This window comes from Carassius auratus, chromosome 19 (assembly GCF_003368295.1).
Source record: "Carassius auratus strain Wakin chromosome 19, ASM336829v1, whole genome shotgun sequence".
In the NCBI taxonomy this organism is placed as follows: Eukaryota; Metazoa; Chordata; class Actinopteri; order Cypriniformes; family Cyprinidae; genus Carassius; species Carassius auratus.
Window position 1 is genome coordinate 9,096,484 of NC_039261.1, and position 16,928 is coordinate 9,113,411.

At 38.2% G+C, this 16,928-nt stretch overlaps 1 protein-coding gene across 2 annotated transcripts in view; it reads right to left on the minus strand.

Annotated features, from left to right (window-relative positions):
- LOC113119375 (syndetin-like) overlaps positions 1-16,928 on the minus strand; it is a 123,701-nt gene that overhangs the window by 42,637 nt on the left and 64,136 nt on the right. Inside the window, exons 17-23 of one of the 2 annotated variants that reach the window (XM_026288804.1) lie at positions 15,412-15,502; positions 14,082-14,258; positions 10,231-10,349; positions 8,867-8,973; positions 7,880-8,001; positions 3,276-3,350; positions 1,782-1,862 (exon numbers count right to left, since the gene is read on the minus strand). In XM_026288804.1, coding sequence (XP_026144589.1) covers positions 1,782-1,862; positions 3,276-3,350; positions 7,880-8,001; positions 8,867-8,973; positions 10,231-10,349; positions 14,082-14,258; positions 15,412-15,502 — 772 coding nt within the window. The remainder of the gene's footprint in view (positions 1-1,781; positions 1,863-3,275; positions 3,351-7,879; positions 8,002-8,866; positions 8,974-10,230; positions 10,350-14,081; positions 14,259-15,411; positions 15,503-16,928) is intronic. The other variant, XM_026288806.1, reaches the window with a different exon arrangement.

Below are 16,928 nucleotides of genomic sequence, written 5' to 3' on the forward strand. Positions count from 1 at the left end.
TACAGTGTTTTGCTTTACACAACAAAAATCAGCAAAACATTGGTCTCGTACGGCGGAGAAAAAAATAGGAGCCTTTGTTGCAGCCTGGGCGAATTTCGCACCTGTAATAAGTCATGTGATCTCAGTTGGTGGTGTCCACCTGAGTTGACATCATTTTTTTAATGACGTACGACTTGCATTTACTGGGGAATATCCGATTTGTCTGCTTACATGGTACACGCAAATGCACGTATCTGATTCATATCGGATTTATTACCACATATGAATAAGGCCTGAATCCGATCTGAGAACATCGAAATCCATGCAGTTTTTTCCTGCTTACACGTTCACCGGTCATATCCGATCTGTGCCACATGAAAGGAAAATATTGAGAGTGAGAGTGCGCAATTAAATGACACAAATTTCATTTTGCTGCATAAAAACATGGATTTCTTAAATTATCTATATAAAATATCTATAGAATTACATATAAATACACACATACAGTCTTTATATATAGTATTTATTTCTCTTTATATAATCTATGTTAGTACAAAAATACCATATAGTATAAAATTAGGGGGAAGTCATGGCCTAATGGACTGGCAATCGAAAGGTTGTGAGTTCGAGTCTCGGGCCGGCAGGAATTGTGGGTGGGGGGAGTGCATGTACAGTGCTCTCTCCACCTTCAATACCACGACTTAGGTGCCTTTGAGCAAGGCACCGAACCCCAAACTGCTCCCTGGGCGCCACAGCATAAATGGCTGCCCACTGCTCCGGGTGTGTGTTCACAGTGTGTGTGTGTTCACTGCTCTGTGTGTGTGCACTTCGCATGGGTTAAATGCAGAGCATGAATTCTGAGTATGGGTCACCATACTTGGCTGGCTGAATGTCACGTCACATTAAAATTACATTAAAATTACATATGATAGTACATAATACAGTGCGCAATTATACAAGAACTTGACAACAAATGATCCACAAAATAATGTCAAGAATAGTATGTCATGCAGAGAATAAGGTGTCAAGCTGCAGGACACTGCTGTCACTGCTTAACATGCCATGTTTACTACCAACTCTTAAAAAAAAAAAAAAAACTATTTCTTTTGGCTCTGTTGAATGGAAATTTCTTGCTGAGCTAATCATAAAATAGATACCGCAAAAGATACCAATATACTGTAGCTGCCTTAAAATATGGCCAAAATGAAATCTGTTTAGGAGACAGCTTAATCACTTGCATGCTCCTACGATTACTAAAAATGCTGTCTAGGTAGGTTAGATTTAGTACTGGAGACAAAGACATACATCCAGACTACTCCAATGAGCACCATAACTTGCCAGTCTGACAGGATAAAAACAATCAGGTTTCATTATTTTATGCAAATTAGTATCTTTTCTTGTTCTTTGACATTCAGAGATCTGGGGGAACAGATCATATATAATGACTGCCTATTTGTGCAGGAGAAAGAGGTATATGGTGCATTCTGGGTATCAGGCCTTTGGCCTAGAGTGCCTTAATGGGTGCAACCATGGAAACCAAAGGACATTTATTACAAGAGTGCAGGGCTATCTAAGTGTACTGATGGTGATTAACTCACCTGTAGCTGCTACAACTGAAAGTAAGAGGGGGTAAGAGATGATAGGCCTGATGAGAGGCTATAGGGAACCCAGATAAATGCACACTACCATTTCCACTCGGATTCGTAATGGTTACATAAGAGAGGCCAAGAGAGGAGGTGATCCATAGGAGTGAGATGGCCAGAGAAAAAAAAGTGCATTAAATGTGACTTGTTTTTACTTACCACGTCAATTAGGCTCTCCTGGATTCGGCTCAGCGTCGTCCTCAGTCTGCTGCTGATCAAACCCAGCCCAGATGATTCATACTATAAGAGGAAGCAAAACACACCCTGTGAGACAGAGACTTCATTGCTTGACAATTATACAGGAATACACAAGCTCATAAAATGCAATCTCTAAAGCTCCAGAGTGCGGATACCACCGATCATATCCAGAAAACTGCGCTTCATAACACACAGCTCCCAAAAGTTGGTTCAAGACATAGGTAACTACATATTCTTGATGCTAAATAATTAGTAGTTCGTGGGGACTTAAATTTGAATGGGTTGTATTCAACACCTGATGAATTTAAAAACTACTGTGATGCATTAAATATTTTTCAGATTGTTGACAGTCCCACTAGACCGAATTTAATATGTCCACTCCAGAAAAATATTCTCTCATTAATTTAAATCTAACAAACATCCTGCACAAGTATTCAACTGCATATGTATTTGCAAATGACATCAGGGACTACTATGTCATCACGATGGTTAGAAATACAAAAATTCCAAAATCCAAACTATGCATTATAAAGTGATATGAAACTTCTCAGAACAAGGGTTCCTACATGATCTAAATAACTTGGAGTGAGAACAAATGTATTTAATTCCTGACCTTGAAATAGCCTGGGAATTCTAATTATAGTTTTTCTGCTTCAGTTGACAAACATGCCCCCCTCAAAAGCTACAGGGTGAAGTGGCGGGATAATGCATGGTTTTCTCCTCTTTTATATAATATGCTTCATGAGCCCAACTTGGCATGGGCAAAAGCTAGAAAAACAGATTTACATTCAGATTGTCTTGATTTTACACAACTGCATCTATTGGTTGCAGTCAGAAAAGCAAAAGCTGAGCACTTCCTTATACAAACATAAAATAATCGAAAAAATTCATCAAAGTTTTGGACAAAAAAAACAGAAGTTACACAGAACTTTGTGTATACAGGCAGATGGTTTTATTATAATTTTTATTTAGTTCACTTAATGTAGCTAAAGGTGTGCCACACGGATCAGTCTTAGGACCTTTCCTATTTACTATATATATATATATATATATATATATATTAATAATATTGATCAAAATGTTAATAATACAAATTTTCACTATTACACTGATGATAGAGTTATATATAGTTCAGCATCCACACCTAATCTGGTTCATACCTAATCGTTCACAGTTACAGCTTGCTTTTAATATTATGTTGTTTTCTAAATCAAAATCAACCCCTCATACATTCTATTTATATTTTCTTTAAAGCTGGGTGGCCAAAAACTCTTTAAACTAAAACCTTGCAAACAAAGTAGCATGGAGACTAATCTAAACTATATCATATACTAAGAAAATACAGGACATTGCAGACTATATATATATATACATAAAATATGAGTAAGAGGATGAAAACACAGAACACAGTGGCAGGCATTTTTAATGCCAGCAGGCTCCACACAGTAGTCTTACCCAATAGATAGGGACCACCTGTCTGGACGCACCAGGTTGAGAGCCTTGTGAAGGCAGAGATGCAGATTGGAAGTGCTTTGCATTGAGAAACAAAAAGGAAAATTGACAACTTTTTTGGACACTATTTTTTTTTTATATATGGTAATTACTGGGAATTTTTACTGCAATGTATTAACTAAGCACAATTAATCATTTTAAAAATACACATTTATATACACATTTAAATAACAGATTTAATCATTAAAGAAAACTGACTTCCACCACATTAGTACAAACAAAACTACAGCAAGCACAGTATTGTGCAATTTAACGCCTTTATTTACTTAGTGAAAAAATGGCTGCCAGGGGGACAACAAAACTGTAGTCTTTCTCTGACTTTAACATTTTTGCAAAGGTGCCAAAGGACCCATCTGTTAGCGTGACAGTCGCATCTTCCCATCCGTTACTAACTCTATCTGCAACACTTAATAAGCACTACTCAGGCTTTCCCTACACTCAAGCGCTTCATCATCCTGGAGGTGATCCATTTTCAGATAAGCCACTTGCATATCGTTCCCCCGTTCTTTCCATTCATTGCCTTTAAGCTAAGTTATTAACTTGAGGCAAAGAGCAATGAATGCCAAGACCAATGCATCTTAAATTATGTGCATGGCAGAGTTGATACTCTAGCTGTATACAATGGCGTGCAGACCTTTCAGATCCTAATGTTGTTCATTACTAAATGAAATGGTGCAATACATAATCTCCATCTCCATATGAGATTGAATGTCTTGTGTGTTTGGAGTTAGTCAAGGGTGAAAGTGAATCCAAATGAGCATATCAATTTCAGCTGTTTTGTAAATATATATTTTTTTTATGTAAGTAATGATATTTACTTTTTCGTCTCCATCGGCTTTTCTTGAGACCGGCAGCCTCTGATACTGATAGCTACTCTTAACACATTTAATAATTTGAAAAGTTTCCGTTAGTGACAGAAACCCCTCTCATGTTTATTTATTTATTTATTTTTATTTTTTGCTGTCCGATCAGCAGAAGAGGTGAATGTGCAAAAAACAGAACAAGCAATAGAGAAAGAAAAGATGTGTTGTTTTATTTAATGTGCCTTCAAACCCATCAGGTGGGTTAAAGGCAAACCTCGCTGGCATCTGACAGCTGATCTTGTGGCGGCTGTATCCAGTCTCCCTCAGATTTTCTGCTGAATTTGGTCAGGACAAAGCTAAAGTGAAAAGTTCTGTGGTCAGCACTTAAATATCAACGATAATACACTACACTGTCACTCAGAGGACATGCAAGGGGGAAAAAAGCATTGCCTTTGTGGAGAAGACTGAAATATTTCTCACTTGTTTACATGAGTTCCAATGAACAGCAGTGGCTTAAAAAGTCAAAAAGTGATATCTTGCACATCAGCAAAGCCTTGTTCAAATACAAATGTCCAAATATGTTGAATTATGAGTCAGGTCTTCCGAAAGCAAGTCATGAAATCCAGATCACACTTGAAACTCCGTCCTGATCAATGCATCTAGAAGTTCAATTCTATTCAGGGCTCCTCATTTCCTTCAGTTTTGAAAACACCCTTGTACAGTATGTGGCCCATGTCTGTCCAGGAATGTTCATCTCATCTTTGGGAATGAAATCATGACTTATAATGATGCTAAGCCACACGTGAAGGCCAAATAGAGTGCAAAGACTTTACTACTGCTCTATAGTGTGCATGGGCACTGGCCTTAATCCACCAGCATGAAAGCATTTACTTTTGATTTAGTACTGGCTCAGCATAGCAAACAAACAATTATTTGCAAAGCATACAGAGTGCAAATGGAACACATCTGTGATAATATGAAAAAAATGACAGAAAAAAAAAAACATGGAAGGTGGAATCACTGTAGGCTGCAGAGAGTTTGGCCATAAAAGCATCGCTGGGACCAGAATTCAGCGCATTACAGATGACGTGTGGAGATCTTTTTGTTTTGTAAGACACATGTTTCAACCCCACCTGGCTTGTGTGGTACGATTAAAGACTACTGTCAAATCCCATGACAGAAACACTATTTTACAGTTGATGAAGGCCATAGACTCCATTTAGAAAACAGTCACTGACACGTCACTGGTAAGGTCAATCAAAGCCTAGACTGACAGGCTGGTATTATTGATATGTTTAGTCTTGTTGTATAGGTCTTAAGAATGTCAGGATATTAACAATGAAACAAAGGAACTAACCAATGTTATTAGCACACTAAGGATCCAACTGTTCAGCTTCTGCTTCCCAGAGAAAAAAAGGCTTCTTGAAGATGACAAAGAATGAACATCTATTTGAGGTGGTCAACAGTGAGCTGGGTAAGTGCGTGCAGCTCTGAAACAAGGTGGAAAATGTGAATGTCGAGGTCTATTTGCAAGGAAGTAGAGGTCTGAAAATCCAAGAACAGAAGTCCAAGAACAGTGAAAGTGTTCGGAATTGGTGCTCTGCGTTTAACCCATCCAAGTGCACACACACAGCAGTGAGCAGTGAACACACCCCCGGAGCAGTGGGCAGCTATTGGGGAGCAACTGGGGGATCAGTGCCTTGCTCAAGCCATGGGTATTGAGGGTGGAAGAGAGCGCAGTTCATTCACTCCCCCCACCTACAACTCCTGCCAACACTGAAACTCGAACCCGCAACCTTCAGGTAACTAGTCCAAAGACTAGGACACATGCAGGTCTTGTCATTAAGGTTGAGTCAGATGTTCCTGGGCTGCCACTGCCAAACCAATTCTCCAATCAATAGCTTTATTATGGTCTCCAATGCTGTTTAACAACATTGCCTTCCTCAACAGACTCTATCAGCTCAGATATGTGGAAAACAGTGAGAAAATTCAGTGCCCCTTCAATGTCACTCCCTCTGCACTCAGGAATTCATTTACAAGCGCAATAGTGTTCAAAAGGCCCATGACTAAATGAAGTAGGCAAGGCAATCCTGAAACTCTCTGGGCAGGAAAGTCACATTGTCAGATTGCAGAGGTAGAGGCATGGACCCATTTGAGCAGCAGATAATGCCATTGAAAAGTGTCTTTACTTCACAAAGGTCTTACAAACGGAAGTCCCATGTTATAAGAGCTGACAGGCTCAAACCTTAAAGGGATAGTTCACCCAAAAATTAAATGCTGTCATTCATTACTCACCCTCATGTGGTTCATCATAGGAACATAAATTAAGATATTTTTGATGAAATCCAAGAGCTTTCTGACTCTACATAGACAGCAACGGACCTACCATGTTCAAGGCCCAGAAGCATAGTATATGGACGGCATTCTCTGCCAGTTTTAAATAAATCAATTTAATTATAAAAATGAAACCAGATTCACAAAACAAAATTAAAATTAAATAATTTTGATCATTTTCAATTTTCGCACATACTTTGCATATAAATATTTTTTATAATTAAATTGTTAATCTGGTTTTCATTTTCATAATTAAAATGTTTTTTTTTTTAATGCCTTCCATAGTAGTAAGTACATCATTAAAATAGTCCACATGACAGCTGTGGTTCAACCGGTGAAGACCGAGTCAGAAGAGAAGAAAACGTTGAATAAAGTCGTTATTTATGTTTTCTTTGGGCACAAAAGAAAGCTTCATAAAATTATGGTTGAACCACTGGTGTCACATGGACTATTTTAACAATGCCCTTACTATGTTAAAAGAGTCATAGGGAGATAAAACGGCTGCATTGCAACTAGTGGGGGTCTTTGCCCGTTTACCTGCTATGGCTTGAGTCAGACTTCTGGGAAATCAAAGCAAACAAAGCAACTCCATGTAAGATTCATTATTCCAGTAACGTTTGGGCAGACAAGGTGGCTTAGTTGTAAGGTGATTTGGGACAGTGCACAGAAAATAACCAAGAGTGCTCTGGGGAGCAAGAAACAAGCTGCTTTCAATGGAGCTGCTAAAGTGCGGTATATTGTGGGATATTAATGCTGTGGCAAAGGCACTGAAGAAAACGGCTTATTGAGTCTCAAAGAGTGACAATTATGAGGATAATTTAGCTGCTGTCTAATTTTTTTTTCGGAACTGTCCAACTCTTGATTCATCAAGCCTAAAGCTGTGCTTATTAAAGCTTCGAGAACTGTAGCTTGAGGGCACAAGCCTATAGAGAGGTCTGCACTGAAATCACTTAACAATTCTAGACATGAACGTCTGCAGGCGCAATTTTCTTTATACAAAACCCTCATGGGGTCATTGAAGCACATCTATCTTTTTGTGAAAGCTACGTTTCAAGTCACAGTAGGGTTAAATTACTACTACAAACCTGATTTTCAGAAATGCTGCAAATTAGCGACTGAGAATTCGTTCAGACATTTACACCTTTCTTTGATGTTCAGAGTCCAGCCTCTTGAGGCAAACTCTAAGCCTAAACACTTGCTCACTTGATAATGGAAGTAATTATAGAACAGTGCCCACGAGGCTTGCAAACACTAGAGGAAAAAACTATAAGTTCTTAATGAACGTGTCCCATCTGAAGAAAATATACAACAAAGCACAGCAAGGATCCAATTTTACATAATAAATATTGCATAATATTAAGAATTAACACCGAACATGGAGGAGAACAAAAATGCTTTGAAATGCCATACCATGTCATTGCGGCCAAAGAAGGTGTAGACGGCATACAGGTAATAATCAAAGAGCTGAGACACGCAGTGGATGACATCAAAGGCGATGGGCTTCAGAATGTTCATCATCTGCATGTATTTTCCTACAAAAAGCAAAATCAATGAGAAAAAAAATGAAATTTATATGAAAGGCAAACAAATAACATTCACATACAGAAAATAAAACCAAAGATTTAGGGAAATTTGAATGCAAATAATCTAGAAATACAGAACTGAAATGCAATACCTTGGCAAATGTGCCATTGTGCCATTTATATATATATATATATATATATATATATATATATATATATATATATATATATATATATATATATATAGATATATATAGACACTCTCCTCTTACACTAAAATATTTTCAAGGGTTCAAATTTTAATGATAACAACAAATAGATGTCTTCTAAAACACTGATGAAGTTACCAGATGGTGTTTAATCAATTTTAACATCTGGATGTAAAAAGTACACCAGCTGACTTCAGCAAAACATTTTAAACCACCTAAATTGTCCATTTCACAAAATCAGCACTTTTATCAAAAATACAATTTACACCCATGGGTTCATGACAGCATTTTATATTATATATATATATATATATATATATATATATATATATATATATATATATATATATATATATATTCTATTTAGATTCTGTTTGCCTTAAAGTGAACATTTAAAGATGAATGGTGTCATAGCCTTTATCTCATTCAACACATCAAACAAGTGTTCAAATGAACCTGAAGAGATGAGCAGGCACACGCTCAGAAAGGAGTTAATGACCGGAAGCTGAAACAGAACACAGCTGACTCCAAGAACGCACCTCTTTCATAGTAATTGATCTATTAGCCTGTTAATAAGAGGGCAAACTGTGGTCTTCTGCTTAGGGTCAACTTTATCATGCACCATCAGTCTGGCATGAGTGTAAGCTCAGAGGTCAATTACTCACCAACCAGGCGAATCACGTTGAGGGTGGTGTTGGTAAGGATGGGGGCATTGGCTCGGTTCAAGTTGTAGTCGGACCTCTTCCGGCTGCGAAGTGTCTCTCTGGACACGCTAATTAAGGGAGGACAGAACAGGGACACTGAGATCCAAAATTATTAGGAGCATTGGAGTTCAATGACCTTTAAAACTGAAGAGTCTCATTCACACACTTCTGTCATTAACCTGGGTTCAGATTTAACTGAAGTGGGTGTACTGGGTTTTGCAGAATAGATGAATGTATGATATTTATCACAGATCATATGTACAATATGTGCGTTTACATGACTTTAACGTGAACATGTTTATTTGCCAACCATTTCTGTGTAAAGTTGTATCCAAGATTTAAAGTTTAAATAATAAAAAAGTTTTTTTTTTTTTTTTTTAAGAAAAATTAATGGCAAGCTGAAATTATTTCTTTAGCGATAGTAATTATCAACACAAATTCTGTCAACAGAGCTTAAATTGTATTGAACCCCGCTTGAACCCAAAATATTCCAGATGTATTCTAAACAAGCACCAAAGGCACAGATTGTGAGCAAGAGTCACCATATTGCGTTTAAGAAAGCTTATGTCATTTTAAATATGCAAAACGTTACAGCCCTCAAAATGTGGCAGTCTCTAACAATGAAGTGTCACAACATGGAATGTGCCAGCTGATTTACTGCAGGGAAAACTGTCAGTCATCTTCGTGAGGAACAAACAGGCATCAAATATTCATCAGGGTTCACTGCTTAATCACATTCCTAATCATTTCCTCAATTTATGACATTTCTATCACACTTAGACACGAATACCAAGCCGAGAGCAATTATGAAATGTAAAAAAAAAAGCCAGTTTGCACACTCATGTAGTTGGCAAAACACAACCACGTGATGTAATTCCAAAAGGAGACATTTTAACAATCTTCTTGAGACTGTTTTATTTAACTTCAAAGCCCCGAATGGCTCTAAACGGCAGCCTTGTGGACTTAAAAGGCTCATTCTTCATAAAATAATTAAAGCCTTTCTTGCTGATAAGAGGCTAATGATAGCTTGTGTGTTCGCTGTACACAGTGTGAATTTAAATGATTTCTGCTGCCTGAGAGGGAACAAGAGTCCATAAATGAGAAGTTTGCTGCCTCCTGACCTTGTCTTGGGTTAGTGAACCGATTCATGTGTGACCTGGATCTACAGCACACTCATTTATGAAAACATGCCAACAGGACAATTATCAAACCATGCATATGTAAACTAACTGTCGACATACCATTTGGTGGGCAATTACTTAGTATACAGAACTTAGAGGTGATCCTGTGTGATGTGAGCATCTGCATGATGACTCAGTACTGACCTCTTCACTGGAGCGTCTCCTGTCTGTTCATCTACATAGTCTTGTTTCAGCTCCTCAGGTACATCACTGTCACTGTCGTAGTCCTGATACACACTCTTCTCCAGCTCATCTGACTCATACTGCAGAGAAAGGAAACAGAAGTTATCTAAGACCAGTAAAACCAACAGATAAAGTAGAAAACATACTCTGTAACAAATGTAACCTAGGTTCCCTTAGATACGGGAATGAATACTGAGTTTGCTAAGACAATATTTTCTCCTTGAACTGAAGCCCTTTTCAATAACGCAGAGTAACTGCACAGCCACTGGCTCATGCAGTACACTTAAAAAATGAACCAATGTCTTGGCAGCAGTGCTGCATGACCCTATGGCCACAAAGCCCGCCAGAATTTGGGGCCATTTGGCTATATAAGCGTGCTCTTCGCCATAGGATTCAGGTTACTTAGACTGAAGGCACGACTAAGTCGTCCAACTACATAACACAGCTAGCAATGCAGTACTCGTTCCTGTATCTCAGGGAACCGAGGTTATGTTTGTAACTGTATACATTCCCTATTGATACCACACTCACACTGGGTCTGCTAAGACTATTAGGGAAACTAGTACAAACAAGCAGAGGTAAGGCAGAGAAATGACTACATGTGGAGCCTTGCCCTAGGCCCTAGGAATAGTAAAATACTAAGCATTGCTGTTGAGCCATTGGTTCATTTTTAAAGGGGTCATATGATGCGATTTTCAATTTTCCCTTTCTCTTTGGAGTGTTACCAGCTCTTGGTGCATAAAGAAGACCTGTAAAGTTGCAAAGATTAAAGTCTCATATCCAAAGAGATATTCTTTATAAAAGATAAGTCAACCACACACCCCTAAAACATCTCATTCTAACTTGCCCCCACGTCTACATCACTCTGTGGGAAGATTTGCATTATGCCGCCCTTATGTTAACCCCCCAAAAAAAGAAGGCATAACTTTTATTCTCGTTGTTGCCGCCGCCATGTTGTGGAGACGCTGTGTGTTTTGTTGTGAAAGCAAAACTACTTTGTTTGGACTCCCAAAAGTGGTCACAATTAGAAATCAGTGGTTAAGTTGTATTTACAACACTGTTCCAGAACAGTTCAACACAAATATTCAGATGTGTGCAACACATTTTACGGAGGACTGTTTCCTGCCTTACAATACGGTGTCTGTTTCTATAAAGTGGGGCTATTCCAATTTTGCAAGGATAGTCTGGCGCTTCTGACACACAGCTTGTAAGTGCATTTACATAATTAAAGAATTTGCCACTGATGATTCAAACGTAAGTTTTGAGCAGTAGACTAGTGCTTGTTGTTTGTCGTTTCTCAGAACACAAATGCACAAAAGTTTTTTTTTTGTCTACACGAACGACAGTATAAGTCATTTTAATCAGCAATTATGTTCCCACTGGATGCAAAAAATGCCGTGTTTATAATGGGTTTCATTGGTTTTGTCTTGTCGGGCAGGGAGACAGCATCACAGTATGTCAAGGGGTACAACATTTCCTTCACACACTTAAAGCATTCAGCCAATCACAACGCACTGGATAGCTGGCCAATCAGCATACACCTTGCTTTTCAAAACGATGAGCTTTGTAAAAATCGATGTGTATCAGAAAGGCGGGGCATAGAGGAGCAACAATAATGTATATTATGTGAAAAATAATGTGTTTTTTAACCTTAAACAGCAAATTAAAATTACACCAAATACACAAAATAATGTTCTTTATAGCAATGTCATATGACCACTTCAAAGTGTACTGCACTAACCAATGGTCACACAGTTACACTGCATTATTAAAAAAGGCTTCAGTTCAGGAAAAAATATCGTCTTAGGAGTACGAATGAAGCATCAATAGGCAACTGATCTGTAATTTATGAAACTAAACAAAGCGTATCATAAAGATAGTACAACGATTTAGCCTTAAAGGGATAATTCACCCAAAAACAAAAATTCTGTCATTAATTACTTACCCTCATGTCGTTCCAAACACACATGACCCCCACATACATTGTTTGCACTTTGGACAAAGGTCTTACGGGTTTGGAATGACATGAGGGCGAGTAATTAATGATGTAATTTACATTTTTGGGTGAACTAACACTTTAATTCTCTGAGATTCAGAGCTGACCTTGAAAAAAAAAGGCCTTCAATGCACCAGTATAAAAAAACGTGATGCAGATTCAACAGATAACTCTAACCTTAAACACATTTACCTTAAAGCTGATAGACGTAGTGACTAACAAAACAGCATGGAATACTTAAAACAGTTTGTTCTCTCTCGGAGTAAAAGCACTTGTATCAAGGCCTCGCACTCTCAGTCATCAACATACAGCGTTTGTTTTCATTACAGGATCATCATCAGAGATGCCAAGCACATCAAAGCTTTAATAATGATGAGTATTTTCTCCACATAGAACTAATGGCCTCTGTCAACAGTTATAAGAACAATGAGCCATTTAATTTGACAAAATATTTACGCATCAAATTTTCACTCTCATTTATTTTCTCCTTTTCAGCAACCAGCTTGGCAAGCATCTAATAAGAATGAGAATAGAAGTGTAACCATAAACCCTTCTAAAATGCTTGTTTGCTCAAGCCTGATGCCAAATAGTACAGCAGAAATATTGTTGAACTGTTTAATATTGTAGGAAAATTTTGAAATATAAATGGATTAAGAGTTTAGAATTTTTTCTCAGGCAATAATTAGATGAATACGACAAATTATTAAAGGGGTCATCGGATGCAAAACTCACTTTTTGATGTTATTTGAACATAAATGTGTTGGCAGTGTGTGTACACAACCACCCTAATGATAAAAATCCATTCATTGGTATTTTTTTTTTATCTCTATAAATACAGTAATATCCCCTTTTTCAAATCAAGCCATTCTCAGCTTCTTGTTTGTGACCTCACACAGAAGTGAATTATTAGTGATCCAGTTTCACCTAAAGATGAAGTGAGTATAATGGTTTTTTATTAATCTGTGCAAATCGCCTTTCCTAATAATGTAAAAAAAAAAAAATTAACCAAAGTATTTTATAGACCTTTCATTAAGACCCTAAAGAATCATATCAAATGGTCATCTGATGACAACTTAAAAAAAAAAAAAAAACTGAGCTACATTGAAAGATTCAAAACAAAACGTCTGAAAAATCAGACATCTTTTTTCTCTTAAGCCCCTTTCACACTGCACGTCGAACCTGTCATATTGCCGGAACATTGCCGGGTCGCCTTCTGTGTGAAAGCAACTATGTCCCGGGATTGATTCCCGCAGTGAACCCGGGTCGGGGACCTAGTAACATTGCAAGATTCAACCTGGGACGAGTGCTGTGTGAACAAAAGCCAGATCTAATTCCGTGTCGAAGTGATGACGCGCGTTATTGCGCGACTCTTTTAACGGCTGTTTTGAAGGAAGATCAACGTTCGCGACGAAAAAATATGTGCAAACTGTAATGAAGCAGAGATCAGTTAGTTCCTCACTTTACGCGCTGACGCCGAGATCGATTGCTTGCTTCAGTGAAAGTATAACGTGCCTAATGTTTTCGACTCGTACATTACACGTCACGCCCTGATGTCACGTGTCGTTACGGGATCTTTACGGGTTGTGGGTGAAAGCACGCACATATCCCGGGTAATCACTGGCAGTGTGAAAGTGCAAAATCTAGCGACCCGGGAACAATTGCCGGAACACTTTACCCCTGTATTTGCCAGAATGGCAGTGTGAAAGGGGCTTTATACAGCTGGAATTTACTGTAATTTGACTTTTTAAACATTGCTAGAACCTACTGTATATGCTGCTCTGAATGACAATAATGTTTCAACCACACTACTATCTACCCCATTAGAAGCCAGGACATCATCGGTCTCCTCTTCCTTATTGTCGATCTGCATCTCAAAAGGATTTCCTCCCTGCAGGTACTGCTCAAACAGAGAAAGCTCCACCAGCTCAGTGGATTCCAGCTGCCTGCTGGGAGATACTGAAGGAGAACGACACTGACCCATGAAATTGAACTCCTGAAAAAGGGGAAAACAAAACTCAGACATCAGATTTCATATCATACAGATCAAAAAGCTAACAAAAAGTAGGTTAGATGGAGATTTGGCGGGCTACTGTAGGTTTAGTTGAATTGTTTGTGTTAGTTAAATGTCCAAGGAGGAGATAAAAAGGAAGTAAAGGCCCCAGTACACTTTGAAATTGAAGAATGAACATGTGATATTCATTTTAATAAAATCAGGTCAAAACATAGTTTTTATTTATTTATTTTTTTTAACAGTTGATACAGCATTTATATGCTGCAAGGGTGAAAGTGCAAAAGCTTTGAGCGCCAAGTGACCTAAAGCTGCTCACAGTTAAACTACTTTGCACATTAAAGCTCCAGCAAGATGTCGTTATGCAAATGCGGCTCATTAAAAAGCACCACTGATTATGCCATTCACTGATGTGATATTCAACACCGCTTTTCTCTACCATATAAAACTAGTGGCACTTCTTTTGAGAAAATACCTGTATACTCTGCACAAAACAGCATAAAAGGTCTATCAGAGAACACTTTATCGAGCCAAAGACCCTGTTTAGCATATAATAATTGAAAGAGATGCATTTCGGTTTATTCGACAGATACTCTTGGGTGAATATACTTGCCTTCCAGGGTGTAATTTGTTTTGAGACAGATGACACCCTGACTAGAAGAGAAAACAGCTTATGTTGGAATACAATCAGTGATGATGCTTACCCTCATTCATCAAGTTGTCAAGCCTTTCCTTAGATTTAAAATGCATATAAAAGTGCTCCATTACAGCAAGATGGGAAAACCGAAAGAATATGATCTACAAAAAAGCTATCTGTTTGGTTAGAAAACCACCCACCGCGGAGTTATCTCATTTCCTGCATTGCTCACATAAAGAACACTTTTTGACCCGCGAATCATGAGAACGTGTCTATGAACAGCGCTTGTTTTGTAAGAAAGCATGTTCATGTGCCTTTGGCTTGTAGCCATGTGTTGATTGTCAGTGCGAAGCACGCCCAGAACAAAAACTCTCTGCCTCATCTTCATATGCAAATGTGAAATCCCTAAAGACTGCCAGCGATGCCAGCTAGATGAGATCAGTCATGAATAAAAGTCACATTGCTGCATTTCAAAGTCTTTTCTGTGGCATTAGGACTTACCTGAAGCTGGGCAATACTGAAGTTGTACTTCACAGGGCACAACTCCCATGTTTCATTTTCAAGAAACATTCGCAACTCCTCGAGGCGGGTTCTGCAGGGGTACAAGGAGAAATGACAAGAGTTTGGCTTTTGTTAACTGAATACCCTTTGCCATTCAGCTCACTGAAAAAGAAATGGGCCGGCAGAAACAGTTCAAGAATCAGTTCAAGAGTCGATCAGTGAAGAAGGTTAGAGCAAGTCATGCCACAATGAGTGTCAAAGTGGCTTCTGCTAGACAAGGTCAATGCCAGCAGCCTTGCACAACATCAACATCCAAAATAATAATTCATGCTGAACGCTAAGTAAGCAAAAAGTGGAAGGCCACCACTAATCTCTAAAGAACATACTGGCAGTTAACATGATGGGATGGGTGGGATGAGCTCTCTAGACTCAAATGAAGTGTTTGAGTTTTTAAATACCATCTCTAGTCAATTCATGATATGTTTAAATGGTTCAAATTTACAGCACTTTAAGGAGAAACTAATCCATTTTGTCCTCTAAGCCAGAGGGTAAAATATATATTGTAATGGCACAATGTGTTAATGGTGATGCATTGACAGCAGAGATTAAGCATTCAGAGGACTGACAGATAATCACTTTATGGATGCTATCCAACTGCTTGAATATTCAGAAATAATGGTAAGATGCCCTCTTTCAACGTCCTCCATCTCATCAAGCAGAAAAGGTCTTTGTAATGCTGACTTCAGCAGCAGGAATGGATATTTCAGCTCTGTTCAGACCGATAACTACATCTGATTGGAAAAAAGCACATTAATTCATAAGTTTCCAAACCCCTGTTTATATATATATTTGGAATGCATTTCAAGTGTTCTTTTATAATTTGGAATATAACGCATAGTCCACAATACTCTATCTCTATCTGAATATACTCCAACTACACAACATTCAATGTTTAGTGAGTGAGTCAGTAGTTTTGGACAGTATTTGCTTGAATGCACAATAATATGTTGTGAAAGACATGAGCAAATTGAGGCCAATTTACCTCAAATTAACCGTGAAAAAAAGTTTACCCACCTTTGCTAGTGCAATGCAATATCTAGAGCTACAGTGAACACTGTGACATTGAGAACATGTTTGCAGTGTTAAATCATTTGCATGTTTAATAAGTCAATTCAGCACTAAAACAGCATGAACAAATAAACAACACTATCAGTGGCCATAAAACAGTGCTGTGGGAATAAGTACCTGGAAACTAGCACTTTTGGACTTTCTACATCCTGAAGTCAATGGGCTTTTTTGTGGGGGGGGTTGGCTGGTTGGTTACATTTCTCTGTTTAACACAAGCTCAAGACATTTTCACGTTTTGATCTACATCATGCAAATCACTCATGCTTTTTTAAAACTTTTATATGTCTTGAAAAAGGCAGTCACTAACAAGGGGCTTAATGGGACTACTGAGCTTGTCGGGGACGGGGACATTAAAAACAACATGCCAAACAGGCAAACTCATCAAGTCC